This window comes from Halteromyces radiatus (genome assembly GCF_025201355.1).
Source record: "Halteromyces radiatus strain CBS 162.75 chromosome Unknown BX664scaffold_2, whole genome shotgun sequence".
NCBI lineage: Eukaryota > Fungi > Mucoromycota > Mucoromycetes > Mucorales > Cunninghamellaceae > Halteromyces > Halteromyces radiatus.
In genome coordinates, this window is record NW_026251688.1 from 2,434,503 (window position 1) to 2,447,204 (window position 12,702).

The 12,702-nt window shown below is 33.0% G+C and overlaps 6 protein-coding genes across 6 annotated transcripts; 1 reads left to right on the forward strand and 5 right to left on the reverse strand.

Annotated features, from left to right (window-relative positions):
• Positions 1-7: 7 nt before the first annotated feature.
• On the reverse strand, positions 8-1,600 carry BX664DRAFT_325493 (uncharacterized protein). Its single transcript, XM_051544038.1, has 7 exons — positions 1,269-1,600; positions 1,156-1,185; positions 1,034-1,078; positions 908-962; positions 436-822; positions 277-333; positions 8-190 (listed from the first exon to the last, which is right to left on the reverse strand). Exons 1-7 carry the CDS (start codon positions 1,472-1,474, stop codon positions 44-46), a joined length of 927 nt encoding a protein of 308 aa, XP_051403294.1. The 5' UTR covers positions 1,475-1,600; the 3' UTR covers positions 8-43.
• An 846-nt stretch (positions 1,601-2,446) lies between these two features.
• Positions 2,447-5,184, forward strand: BX664DRAFT_257332 (ras guanine nucleotide exchange factor domain-containing protein; the record flags this gene model as incomplete). The annotated part of the gene is made up of 6 exons (XM_051540503.1): positions 2,447-2,780; positions 2,881-3,016; positions 3,218-3,474; positions 4,336-4,619; positions 4,715-4,804; positions 4,864-5,184. 6 exons carry the CDS (start codon positions 2,447-2,449, stop codon positions 5,182-5,184), a joined length of 1,422 nt encoding a protein of 473 aa, XP_051403295.1.
• Positions 5,185-6,407: 1,223 nt separating this feature from the next.
• Positions 6,408-7,784, reverse strand: BX664DRAFT_258425 (uncharacterized protein; the record flags this gene model as incomplete). The annotated part of the gene is made up of 5 exons (XM_051540550.1): positions 6,408-6,511; positions 6,588-6,723; positions 6,847-6,977; positions 7,035-7,343; positions 7,613-7,784. 5 exons carry the CDS (start codon positions 7,782-7,784, stop codon positions 6,408-6,410), a joined length of 852 nt encoding a protein of 283 aa, XP_051403296.1.
• Positions 7,785-8,278: 494 nt separating this feature from the next.
• On the reverse strand, positions 8,279-8,774 carry BX664DRAFT_72272 (uncharacterized protein). Its single transcript, XM_051549707.1, has 3 exons — positions 8,702-8,774; positions 8,474-8,608; positions 8,279-8,405 (listed from the first exon to the last, which is right to left on the reverse strand). The coding sequence occupies exons 1-3, from the start codon at positions 8,717-8,719 to the stop codon at positions 8,310-8,312; spliced, it is 249 nt and encodes an 82-aa protein (XP_051403297.1). The 5' UTR covers positions 8,720-8,774; the 3' UTR covers positions 8,279-8,309.
• Positions 8,775-8,803: 29 nt separating this feature from the next.
• BX664DRAFT_256581 (6-phosphofructo-2-kinase-domain-containing protein) lies at positions 8,804-10,001 on the reverse strand (the record flags this gene model as incomplete). Its single annotated transcript, XM_051540467.1, has 3 exons — positions 8,804-9,645; positions 9,731-9,873; positions 9,928-10,001. 3 exons carry the CDS (start codon positions 9,999-10,001, stop codon positions 8,804-8,806), a joined length of 1,059 nt encoding a protein of 352 aa, XP_051403298.1.
• A 178-nt stretch (positions 10,002-10,179) lies between these two features.
• Positions 10,180-12,535, reverse strand: BX664DRAFT_356343 (Sodium/sulfate symporter). Its single transcript, XM_051547879.1, has 8 exons — positions 12,295-12,535; positions 11,838-12,208; positions 11,510-11,692; positions 11,177-11,424; positions 10,952-11,104; positions 10,571-10,864; positions 10,471-10,486; positions 10,180-10,387 (listed from the first exon to the last, which is right to left on the reverse strand). Exons 1-8 carry the CDS (start codon positions 12,516-12,518, stop codon positions 10,248-10,250), a joined length of 1,629 nt encoding a protein of 542 aa, XP_051403299.1. The 5' UTR covers positions 12,519-12,535; the 3' UTR covers positions 10,180-10,247.
• Positions 12,536-12,702: the final 167 nt, after the last annotated feature.

Genomic DNA, 12,702 nt, shown 5'->3' on the forward strand with positions numbered 1-12,702 from the left:
AAAAAAGCGATCATCATCATTTATTATTTTTATTTCTAATAGACTAATTGGATGAAGTATCTAAACGAAGAATGGTATATATATCAGAGTAAAAGGATAAAGAATCAATAAGATTTCTTTCTACACTAGATAATGATGATAAAGAAATAGGTTTTGAATAGGTGTTATTATGATTGATATCAAGGAGTTTCTAAATACAAAAGAAAAATGAATATTCATATATATATATATATTATATATATGATTGATTCCCCCCCCCCTATATTTTTATATTACCTGTAATAGCATTCGTTTTGAATCTTCAAAATCAAACATATTCATATATGTCATTATCTAGTAAAATAAAATAAAATAAAATAAAATAAAATAAAATAAAAATAAAAGAGGTCATCATGTTAGTATTATGATGAATCCATTGATAAATATAAGATATACCTTCTTTTCATCCTGTAATAAAGACTGTAATTGAGAAGAGGATAAGGATGATAATAGAGAATCGATCACAGTTCTTCGTTCACGATCAAGACGACATTTTTGTAAATTTTCCATAAGATTTGACTCATTCAATGACTGTGAAGATTCAGCTGAAGAAGGTATGATATCATCCAATTTAATAAGTTGCCTTGGTGTTGTTAATGTTGAAATAGATTTCTCTTGTTCTTGTTGTTTACAATGTCGTAATCGAATCCATCGTCTTCGTCGTACAAATGATCGGAAATGTTTATAATTACCATGCCATACAGCACCATGGAATTTGACAGCATATTGCCAACCAGCTTCATCTACATCTTCAGTCATATCCACCAACCATTCTTTATTTAACTAAAATAATAATAAAGGAGTTGAGTAGATCTATCAAATCGGGTATTAAAAAAAACAGGGTTCATTTTAATCGCGTGCTTCTTACCCACTCCCACGTTGGATCTGGTAATTGATAAGTTGCAGGATTCATGGGTGTATATCTATCATCACAATATAAACGGATTTTTTAGTTTGCATAAAAAAGTTTCTTTTTTAGTTTTAAATACTTTACTTCATTTGAGCATCACACCAAGGATTAGGATCAAATTGCAATAGACTATATTATAAAAAAGAGAAAAAAAAAAGTTGAATAAAAATATAATAACAGAATAATATTATTATTGTTGAACTTGCGTTTTCGAACTATAACCTACTAGCCAAGATCTATTATTTAAATATATAAAATATAATTAAATATTAGTATAACCAAATAAATATAAATATATAATAATAATAATAATAAATACCCTCTTTGACATTCGTATAAAACATCATAAACATAATTATCTTTAGTATTAAGGTGTGGAGGTAAAGAAGGTAAAGGTAATGAAGGTTGTTGTTGTTTTTCTTCTTTTTTTCGTCGAGTAATTCTTGGTTTTTGTGCTAAATCTTTTAATGACTTTCTAATATGAAAAGAACGTTGTGATAAAAGTATGTTGGTATCCGTTGTCATTTCTATTGAGAGGTAAAGGAAGATTATATATAAAAAAAATCAAAGAAAACGAGGTAAAAAGACACAAATGGGAAATGCTTTTCCAACCTTCAAAATTACCAACATTTCAAATTCCGGTCTCTTTGGATTTTTTTTTTTTTTTTGAAGATTTCGCATTTTTTAAGGAGAAGTGAGAGATCCTTTTATTCTCCCTTAAAAAAAAAAAAAAGGCCATGAATCAAAAATTTTTTTTCCCTCTCTTTTTCTTTCTTTCTTTCTTTACTTCTTTTTTATTATTGTTATTATTATTATTATACTCTTTTATTATATTTATTTTTATATATGGTTTCTGTGGCTCCAGAGTTAAAGTAAGTAAATAAAAAAAGAAATAATAATTTAATATTATTTTATGATTCATTCTTATATATATATAGACGTCGTTCTAAGTCTTATGGCGATTTATCACTGAAAAGAACATTTGACCATTATAAGAATGAAACTTCACCTTATCTAAGTCGTCGACACAGTTCTTGTATTGAAGAACAAAAATGTCTATCACTCGTTATGTTATATCAATGGACAAAATATATGTAATTATTAGAACAAAGAGCAGGGATGATCAGAATTAGGGTCCAAACCGGTATTTTTTTTTTTTTTTTTGTTTTGTTACTGAATAGTTAACTGACAAAAAAAAAAAAAAAAAAAAAAAAAGGAAAAGGAAAAACTTGATTAACTGACTTTTGTAATTATTCCTTTTTGTTAGTAACTCCAAGTCAAATACCCTGCATGAATCCAATATACCGAAAGATCAGAATCAAAGGAGCCTCAAGCAAATTTTCCTGTCTACTGAAAAAGGTAACTTGATAATAAAAAAGAATTATAAAACATCTTTGAATGAAAATGTCATTTTTTATATAATTATATTGATTTATTTTTATTTCTTTCTCCTCTTTTATTCATATCATAGCAACACATCCTTCACTATTACCATCTATGGACATCCCGAACCATCATACCTGGCATTCTTCTTCCACTCATCAACATCATCAATCCAAAGATATAATCTCTGCTATTATCGCTGCTGCTAAATATCCTGAAAACGCTTCTTTTGGTTGGGTTGGTATTGAAGAAGAACAAACATTGGATACAAGACCAAATTCTCCTCCTCCTCCACCTCTTCCTATTGAAAATGATACTCATATCTTTGATCTTCTTGCCTTGGATGATAATGCTTACTTTATTCATTACAGTCAACGAGCTGATCAACCATCTGCTATGAATTCTGCTACAGTTGAAAAATTGGTGGAAATATTGACAAAAGGAATGGGTAAGATTATTTTGATTAATTTGATATCTATTTTGGGAAATTCGATCATGATTGTTTATATTTATTGATTGTTTATTTATTTGTCTTTTACATGCTTCAGACTCGGATTTGATGATGAATTTTTTTCTCACTTTTCGACAATTCTTGACTCCCATCAAACTTTGCAAGTTACTTATATTACGATTCCGTTGGGCTTTATTGGAGGACTCTGATGATAGACGTCTAGTCAGGATAAGGTATCAAAAAAAAAAAAGATGGAAAAAGGGAGATGATTATGAAAGCGTGCGTGTGTGCCTGTGTGCGTGTGTGAGGGGACACAAAGAAAGGGAGAGAGAGAGAGAGAGAGAGAGAAAGAGGAAGGGGGGAAGGACAGGAGAAGTGGGGAAAGAAGGAAATACTGATTTTTTTTTTTATTTTTGATTGATCTTATATGATAGAACATTTGTAGTGCTACGATATTGGATCACACATTATTGGGAACATGATTTTATCATGTCAAGAACACTTCGATTTATGCTTTGTACTTTTTTGTCTCAACTCCGAACACATCCGGTCATTCTTAATTCACCAAGAGATGCACGTATCATTAAGAATCTACGAAATATATTGAAACGACAACGAAAACTATATAGTACCAACTTTGACTCGTCAGCACGTGCCACTCTCTGCAGCAATCATGCTCAACTACATCAACGTGATGATCACACAGCAAGCACTTCATTGTCCCCATGGTTACGATGGTATCGTGACTCTTCTACATCACCAGTTTCAACTTCCTCTTCTTGCTCACCTCAATCCATCATGGACGATACTTCTACTAATCATTGGATAAAGTCGTCCCCACCACGACATCAATTAGGTACCCCTGCTGGAAAGAAAAATGGAAATCAAAAACAAACAAACAGCAAAGGACTTCGATCATCTACATCTACACCGACTTTACCTTTTTTGGGTAGATCTCGACGACTTTCAGCATGTTCTCAGCGTAGTGTGCATGAAGAAAACGCATGGACAGCAAAGATGAATTTTGGAATCAAAACAATTAAACGCACAGTCCCAACCATTTATCAATCTCTCATTAATGGAATCACTATCAACAACAACAATATGAATCAAAAACAGCAACATCAATTCAAAAAGAACAAACAAAAATGCACCTGTAAATTACCTCACAGCTATCAACAGCATTCTCTCTATCAACACTTTTTACCTCATCGATACCCACAAGCTGCTATTATGCGATCCGCCTCACGCCTCTTTGATCAGCGATCACCAAGTATGGCGGAATCCATGATACACAACGATTCAACCTGTCCATATTATTCATCTACTCAAAAACCGACATTTCCTACAAGTACATTCTCTTCATCCTCATGTCATATGCTTTCCTCTTCTTTATCGTCATCATCATCATCATCATCAACAACGGCAGCAGTATCATCGCCAAATACAACACCAACACCTTCACCTTTAACATCTTCTCATGGTTTTACTTATCAACCTCTACAACGACCTCAACAACATTTACGTCGTGCCTCTTATTATAGCGATGGAGCATCCACCACTCGTACAACTCGCACTACCGCAACATGTGGACGAACGGTATCCTCTCTGCCAACTTGTCTTGATGATTATCGACCTTTTATTCTTACATTTCGATCCGAAGTCATTGCTCAACAATTCTGTATGATGGAACAAGAAATGCTTCAATGGGTAACATGGGATGAATTGGCTGAACTTCGATGGCGTAAACGATCCAAAGGTACCGTTATTTCTCCTGATATTGAACAAAGTTCGTTACAAGATGGCGTCGAACAACTTATTGGATTTTTCAATAAGGTAAAAAAATAAATAAAAATTGACAAAACGAAGCAGGGGGAATACGAAAAAGGAGTCGATTACTAAACTCATCTCTTTTTTTTTTTTTTTTGTAGACATGTCAATGGGTTGCCTCGGAAATCGTACGTACAAGATCCATGGATATTCGAATTCGTGTGATTGAAAAGTTTATCCGAATTGCACTGGTAAGATATGACAAGGAGTACAAAACAAAGAGAAATTAAAGTTTTTTTTTTGTATATAGAAATGTTATCATCACCGCAATTACAGTACATTAATGCAAATCTTACTTGGATTACAAGCCCCAGCCGTATCTCGTCTGGAAAAGACATGGCAAAGAATTGATCATTACGAAATGCAAATATTCAACGAATTGAAAGAATTGGCCAAACCTTTTCGCAATTGGAAAAACGTACGTGATGCAATGACCAAAGCTATTCATGAAATAGCCGAGTCTTCAGCGGTGGAATCTGTTTTGACCAAAGATATATTTGATGATGATAATGTGGATGGTTGTATTCCTTTTCTTGGTAAGATTGTTTTCATCAACAATGATTTTTTTTAATATTTTTATTTTCTTTAGGCCTTTATTTATCCGATCTTGTTTTCAATGCAGAACTACCTACATTTATAGATTCAACTAAACTTCAACATACAATGCCCAAGGTCAGTCCAGAAGATGAAGAATTATGTCGTCGATTGGGATCTCACCTAGTGAATTATAATAAATTCAGAATCACTGGTAAAATACATATATATATCATTCTTGAAGGTAGAAAAAAAAACTTGTTGACTTTTTTTTTAATCCTTTTTAGCCACCATCATCAAACATATCTTAGCTTTCCAAGTTCTTTGTCGTGCTTATCATTTTGATCCTCATCCTGGAGTTTTGCTTTGTCTTCAAAAGATGCAGTTGTTGGACAGTATTGAAATACGAAAACATAGTGGTTTATGTGAACAGGATCCTTGATCAAATCTTACTAGTTTTAGTTAGTTGTTTTATTTTTTTTTTTTATTTTATGTTTCATTTATTCAATAAAGTCGTCTGTGTTTTTTTTTTTTCTCTTTTAGTGAAGATCTACCATCAATGGTGGAAACTCAACATCAGTGCACAAACATTTATATAAACAAATAAAAAGATCATCATACCGTTTATTTCAAATATTGTGGGGGGAATACTATTGATCTATCCTATGGAAAATAATATACGATATAAAAAGTGTGATATGTATTTTTTTTTTATCTAAAATTATATACAATACGAATGGGAAAAATCAAAATGGAAATTCATGTGACTATGATAACAGGAGTTGAAAGTAGAGAGTGAACAAACTAAAACAGATACACACATATATATATATAAAGATAAAGTAATATGGATATATATAAATAATGGGAAGAAGGGGGAAAAGGGATAGAGGGGGGGTATATTACATATCATCATCCACATGTAAATGAATAGGACCTGTCATTCTTGCTCCACTCCATCTTGGTACAGCTTGTCTTCCACGAGCACGTTGTAACCACCGATAAGTACCCATCACAGCTTGAATTATCCATTTGACTAAATCACTAATCCCACATCTAGTATTCGTTTCCAAGTAGAGCTCCAAACTAAATGATGTCAATCCAATGACCACATAAAACATCTGATTGGCACCTAGTTTTTCATAGATCACTCCACCTAACAAGCTTCCAAGTCCAGAACCAACACCTGCATACATGGCTGCCAATATACCTAAGATAATGTCACGTTAGTAAAAAAAAAAAAAAAAAAAAAAAAAAATACTATTTTGTATAATGGTTACCTTGAGATGTCGCTTGTAAAGACGGAGGTGCCAATTCATCTGCTTGAACGACACCTGCACCCCATAATGCAGAAAATGCTATACCTACATAATCAAAAACAAGTTGCTCATGTCAAACATATGAATGTAAATACATAATCTTGTTTTTTTTTTTCATTACCATTCAATAGATGTAAACCAAGAGCAATGTTGGCACCACTAGGGCCTTTTGGTAATGTGGTATATGCAAACACACGAATAATCGTCAATACATGTCCAAGGATGATCAGGAATCGAATACCAAATATACGAATGAGCTATAAAAAAAAATGAGTGACCTGTCTTATATACATATCCTCCAATACAGTCATACTTACGTCGCGTGAATAGAAAAAGAAGAGAAGCTCTGTCACTGATCCAACCAAACCAGTTAGACCCACCGTAGATGAGCTTGCACCAAGTTCTTGAGTAAGGAAAATAAACAAAAAGCTGACTACCATATTCAATGCAGCACCCATCAACATCATTGTCAAAAAGAAAAGGGAGACCTGTCGTTGTTTCAATAATTCCACTAATGTCGTCGGCACAGGAGATGAAGACGCAGTGGAGGAGCTAGAAGGTGATATACTTGCATCATCCATCATGGAGGTATGAGAAGGCCGGCGATGTGCTGGTGGATTAGATAAATTGACGGCTTCGATGATGCTAGATTCTGTTGCAAATTGTATCAGTCTTTGAATTTCATTTTGTCGAATTTGAGATGGTTCTTCGTCCAGGTCATTATTTTCATCTTCATGCATTTGATCCAGATGAAATTGCTGTACTTTACGTCGAAGAGTATGATGATGACCGTCATGAGATGTGCTAGTAGTGTTGCTACTGTTGCCGTCATTGTTGCCGTGTCCAGAAAATGATACCATGGCTGTTGAGGAAGGTACTGAAGAAGAAGAGATTCGTCGTCGTGAACTGTTCCATCTTGATCGTACTGTTGGCACTGGTTTGAACGTTGTTCCTCCCGCAATCATGATGAAAAACACAGCAGAGATCGCATATATATAAAATATAGAATTCATATCTTTAGTCCAATCAGCAATAAATCCAACCAAAGAAGAAGCAAGACCAAAAGAAATGGAACCAAACATACGTTGTCGACCTAGAAAACCATCAATAAGTCACATTTATACTTTTTTTTTTTTTTTTTTTTACCATATTGATTCTTATTTTTGCCTAGGATCTTGAGAACTCCACCATCCACCAAAGGTAATACTGGTACCCCGAAGAAAGCAAAACAGACAGAAGTAATAGTAACCAATGTGACAGTTAATTTATTCTTTGCTTCCATATCTTCCAAATTCTGTACCACAACAGAGATACCCATAACGCTGACGATAGCAATGGTTGCCAAAGTTTGTATCAGGCACATAATATAGTTATGCGTCTTTGTTTTGTCCGCCAAGGCTGTCCATAAAGGACAAGCAACTGCCGAGATAAATGGGGCTATAATAAATAACAATAATGTAAGATTAGAATATTTTCCGGATGAATTTAATTGATCTTTTTTCCTTTTCAATACCAAATAATTATTTGTTTATTTTTAATAGAATAATTATCATTACCAATAGCCACAAGTAAACCTATTTGGTCACTTTTCAAACCAAGTTGAGATGAATAGAATAAAGTGAGATAAACAGGAGCAGAGCCTTGACATGCAAATAAGAATGTATATAATAGTTTGGGGGAGATATATGACATGTGTTGTAAATATGTATAAACAGTATACAATATGTACAAAGGAAAAAAAAAAAAAAAAGAAGAAGAGAAACTGAAAAAAATAAAAAAAGAAAAAAATAAAAAATAAAAATAAAAAACGAAGTTGTAGTTTCGGGGATAGAATGTACAAAAATCATTCATTTATCTTTAGACGCCTGTCTTTGCTCTTGTATGCAGTAGGAGTAACTTCAATGACTTCAGATCGAGGTATAGAGATAAAAGGTGTTTCCTATACAAATAAAAAGAATTCAATCAAAAATCATCATCGTTATCATTATTTATTTTTTATTTTCTTACATTTTCATCTTGATCAAACAGATATCCAACCAAACAACGCAAAACACTGGCATGAGCAATAATCAAAACATCATTCTTTTCTCTTTCAAGTGCCATGATAACGGATTCCAATCGGATAGCTAGGTCATGATATGACTATAATATATATATATATATATATATATATATATATATAATGTAATTAGTAGATGTTGGCTATAAAATTCATATTTTCTTATTTTCATTTACCTCTCTATCAAAATCCATTCATGAAAAACCATAGAAGTGAATAATAATAATAATAATAAAAGTAATCAGTCACATATATATATTTGAATAAATTTTGTCTGCTTACCCTCGTGGATATCGATGATGATAAGGATCTTGCTTTGCTCTGACTAATTCATCAGGGAACTTGGCTTCGATTTCTTGTTCTGTCAGATCATCCACTTCACCAGGATTCAATTGAGTTAATGCCACCAATGTATGTATCCGAGCACCATAATTGGAAAATGGTAATGCTGTCTGTACGCCTTTTCGCCTTGTTGATGTCCATACTGATAAAGGTCTAGCTTCACTTTCAGGTATTCCATTTGTAGTGAGTTTTGTTGATCTATACTTTGCAATAAAGTGAGCTAATTGTTGAGCATAGATATGTCCTTCATTGGATAATGGTGCGTCAATTTTGTAAGAATGATCCGCCTTTGAATTTCCCGCTCGAGCCAAGTAAATAGTTCGTTCTTGAATATGAATGTTAAGTAAAAAATAGACGATTTTTGATTGTAGATAACCTTCCACCTTGTTGATATTGAATGTACGTCCGGCGTCAATCATCTTAATAAAACTAGTCTTCATGTCACATATTGTTTCATACTTGGCTTTGTTTCTTTCTATCCTTTGCTTATAGTCTTGTACCGCCTTTTCAACGTCCCAACCAATATAATCCGGAGATGAGAGTTTAACTGAAATAATATTGGATAAAACTAGATCAGTATCAGTACAGATAAATTCAATAAAGAGAGGTTGAATATGATTGGCCAATAGCTTGTCATTAATCGCTTTTCGTCGTGCTGCTGTAACGTTATTGGAGTCAAGTATCGCTAGTTGCCCGTTTTCATCAAGGAGCCAATGAATTGCATCGTCTAAACATTGCTCAGCCAAATCAGCACGTATTTTTGCATTCACTTGATTTCCTAATGATAATGACAACAAAAAGGTAAATGTGAGATAGATTCAATCGCGTTTTTGACATCTATATATCAATTTTTTTTTTTTAACCTTGATCAAACCAATCAGCTGGTAAAGATCCAAGTTTTTTCCGTCTATAATCACCAACACTAAATACTTTTGTTGCCACACCAAGCCACCGCATATATCTTGATAAGATCCTTGAACAATGAGTTTTTCCACAAGCAGGTAAACTAAAAGAGAAATAATCAGTCATAAAACTAAATCTTGTTGAATCATCTGCTTACCCAACGGTAACGACACAAATGGCACCTGCATGAAAAAGGCGTCCCGTTTCTGTTTTATATAACTGAGCTGCCATAATGTTATTTTTGTTATCAAAAAATATTGAGTTGAGAAAAGAAGAAAAAAAAAAAGAAGTGGAAAAAAAAAGAAGAGTTGATATTAAAAATTAAAAAAAAAAAATGAAAGCCTACAAACAAGGGTAAAAAAAAAAAAAAAAAAAAAAAAGACCGATATTTCTTTATTCATGCAGGTAATTATGGGGTATCAATAATAATTATAATAATAATAATATATAAATCTAATCATCTATATCAAATAGAGATCAATACCAACCAAGAAGTTTCCACCAACCCATACCAATTGTAAAATAGATAATGATATAAAACAGAGCAAGAATAGTTCCAACACCAAACCACTTGGACCGGGAAACATAGCCGGGAGCATAATACATTGCAGCTGTCCCTATAAATATATAAAAAAAAACAATATATAAAAATCATATATAAATAATTGTCATATTGTAATATTATCATCATATACATTACCTGTAGAGAAATTAGTCTATTCATATATGAAAATAAATAATAATAAAAAAATATATATTATAAGTACATCTTCAATTTAAAATATATATAATATTTTTACCATGCATCCTCCAAGAGCTCCAAAATAGGCCAAAAGTGCAGTGAGAATCATTGGATTAGCACCTAATGCGTGACCAGCTTCTAAAAATGTAGATGCAAAAGCAACAGTGTGTGCACTTAATGACGAAAACAAAAATGTAGTCAAAAAGTAAGCCAAGGCTAAGCATGGTACAGGAGGTAATCCTAAGTCAGTAATGGTTGCTGAAATATGATCTCCAAGATAAGTAGATGCTCCAGCATTAGAAAGATGTTGTGCAATCGTAATAAAACCACCAAGCCAAAATAATGTATCCCACTATAAAAATGAATGGATCGTCAACACATGCATAGTTGAATAATAAACAAATAAATAAATATTCTTTTTTTCTTTTATGCATTTTACCGCTGTTGTATTAGTAGATACGTCCTTCCAAGTAATTGTTCCCATATGCAGCAAAGCAACAATACCAATCAATGCCACCAGTGTAGAATCCAATTGTGTATACCCAGCTGTAACCCACAGACAAAGGCAACTTATTAAAACAAAGCAGAGTTCCTAAATATAAATCATCATATTGTCAATAAAAATAAACATAATTTTTTTTTTATTTCTTTATTGTATTTTTACCTTTTCTTTTCTTGTCATCGAACCCATATTGGATAATTCCTTTCTTGCATGTACAACGATCTCACTGTTGAAGGTTTGTTTCGAACGAGGACCAGAAGAAATCATCAACCGTTTGAGAATCAAAGGTAAACAAAAAGCACAGAGTAATGCAGGGACCATACTACCAGAAAGCCAAGTCATAAAGGTAAAATTTAGCTTTGGGAATAATTGATTTGCTTTTGCCAAGACAATCGGATTTGGAGCCATTCCTAAGAGTATAATAAAAAAAAAAGTTCATAAATAAACTGAAGATCACATTGATGAATTACCCTTCTCATTGATATTCAAACTCACCTGTGAGATACATGGAAGCGGATAACAAATTAGCGTGAGAACCCAATAACATCAAGAATCCACCAATTTCTGGATTTTGTAAAGGTGTAGATCCTAATGTTTTAGCAATCGAATAAACTACAGGCATAATGATTCCTCCACCTCTTGCTGTATTGCTGGGTACAAATGGTGCAATAAATAATTCTATAAAAGGTCCAAAAAAGTAAAAAACACAAGATCCGTCAGTCATAATCACACAGGATAACCTTAAATCCATTCATTGTCGTATTCTATTGGTGCAAATAATCACGGGGATGTATGACATAACCTTTTTTTTTTTTGATTGTACCTGAGAAGACAATCGAATAAGCCAGTCCAAGGATATGTTTTCCAAATGTTTGTACTAACCATAAAGAAAGTCGTTTTCCCAATCCAGTCACCTCCACCGCCTTGCCAAGATGAAATGCAGCAAAGATCAACCAAACCACTGTACTAGAAAATCCTTCAAGTGAATGAGCAAAAGCTTCCTGAGCTCCTAGGCAATCAAAGTCGGGTTTGTCCAGTAAAGCCGTATTGGGCGTACCACAAAGTCTACATTCAATACTTTCACCAGTAGTATGATCGATGCATTGAAAAGATTGAGTTAGCGATAAAATCACTAGAGCTGTCATCACCAGAGTTGTAAGACTGAAGGAGGTTGTCATCAAAGCAAAAATGCAACTAGTGTTAGACAAAGAAAATGAATGTTAATAATCTTCTCTTTTTTCATGATTTGTGTACCCCTTTTTTTTTTTTTTTTGTTATACCTGATGAATACAGCCAATAGATGGATCGCTGTTGGAGATAATTCTTCAGAAGGTGTGATACCAAACCAAAGAATAATGCCTAAAGTTATAGATGGTAATAAGCTTGCAAATTGAGTGTTGATGAATAGTTGCCATTTAGATCGTTTTCGTTGGTGATTGTAGAGTAAACATGTACATTCGTCAGGATCAATGGTAATAGATGTATCATTTTGATTAGATATCATGATAAATATAATAATATAAAAAAAAAAAAAATAGAAAGAAAGAGATAGAGAAGGAAAAAAAGGAACAAGGAAAAATGAATTCCCATCTTTTTATGCTATGTATTTCAAACGCCGCGATCCGTATGTGGCATGCTCATTCAAAACGTGCAATTCATAGGACACTCTCAATGATGTCATGCACAGG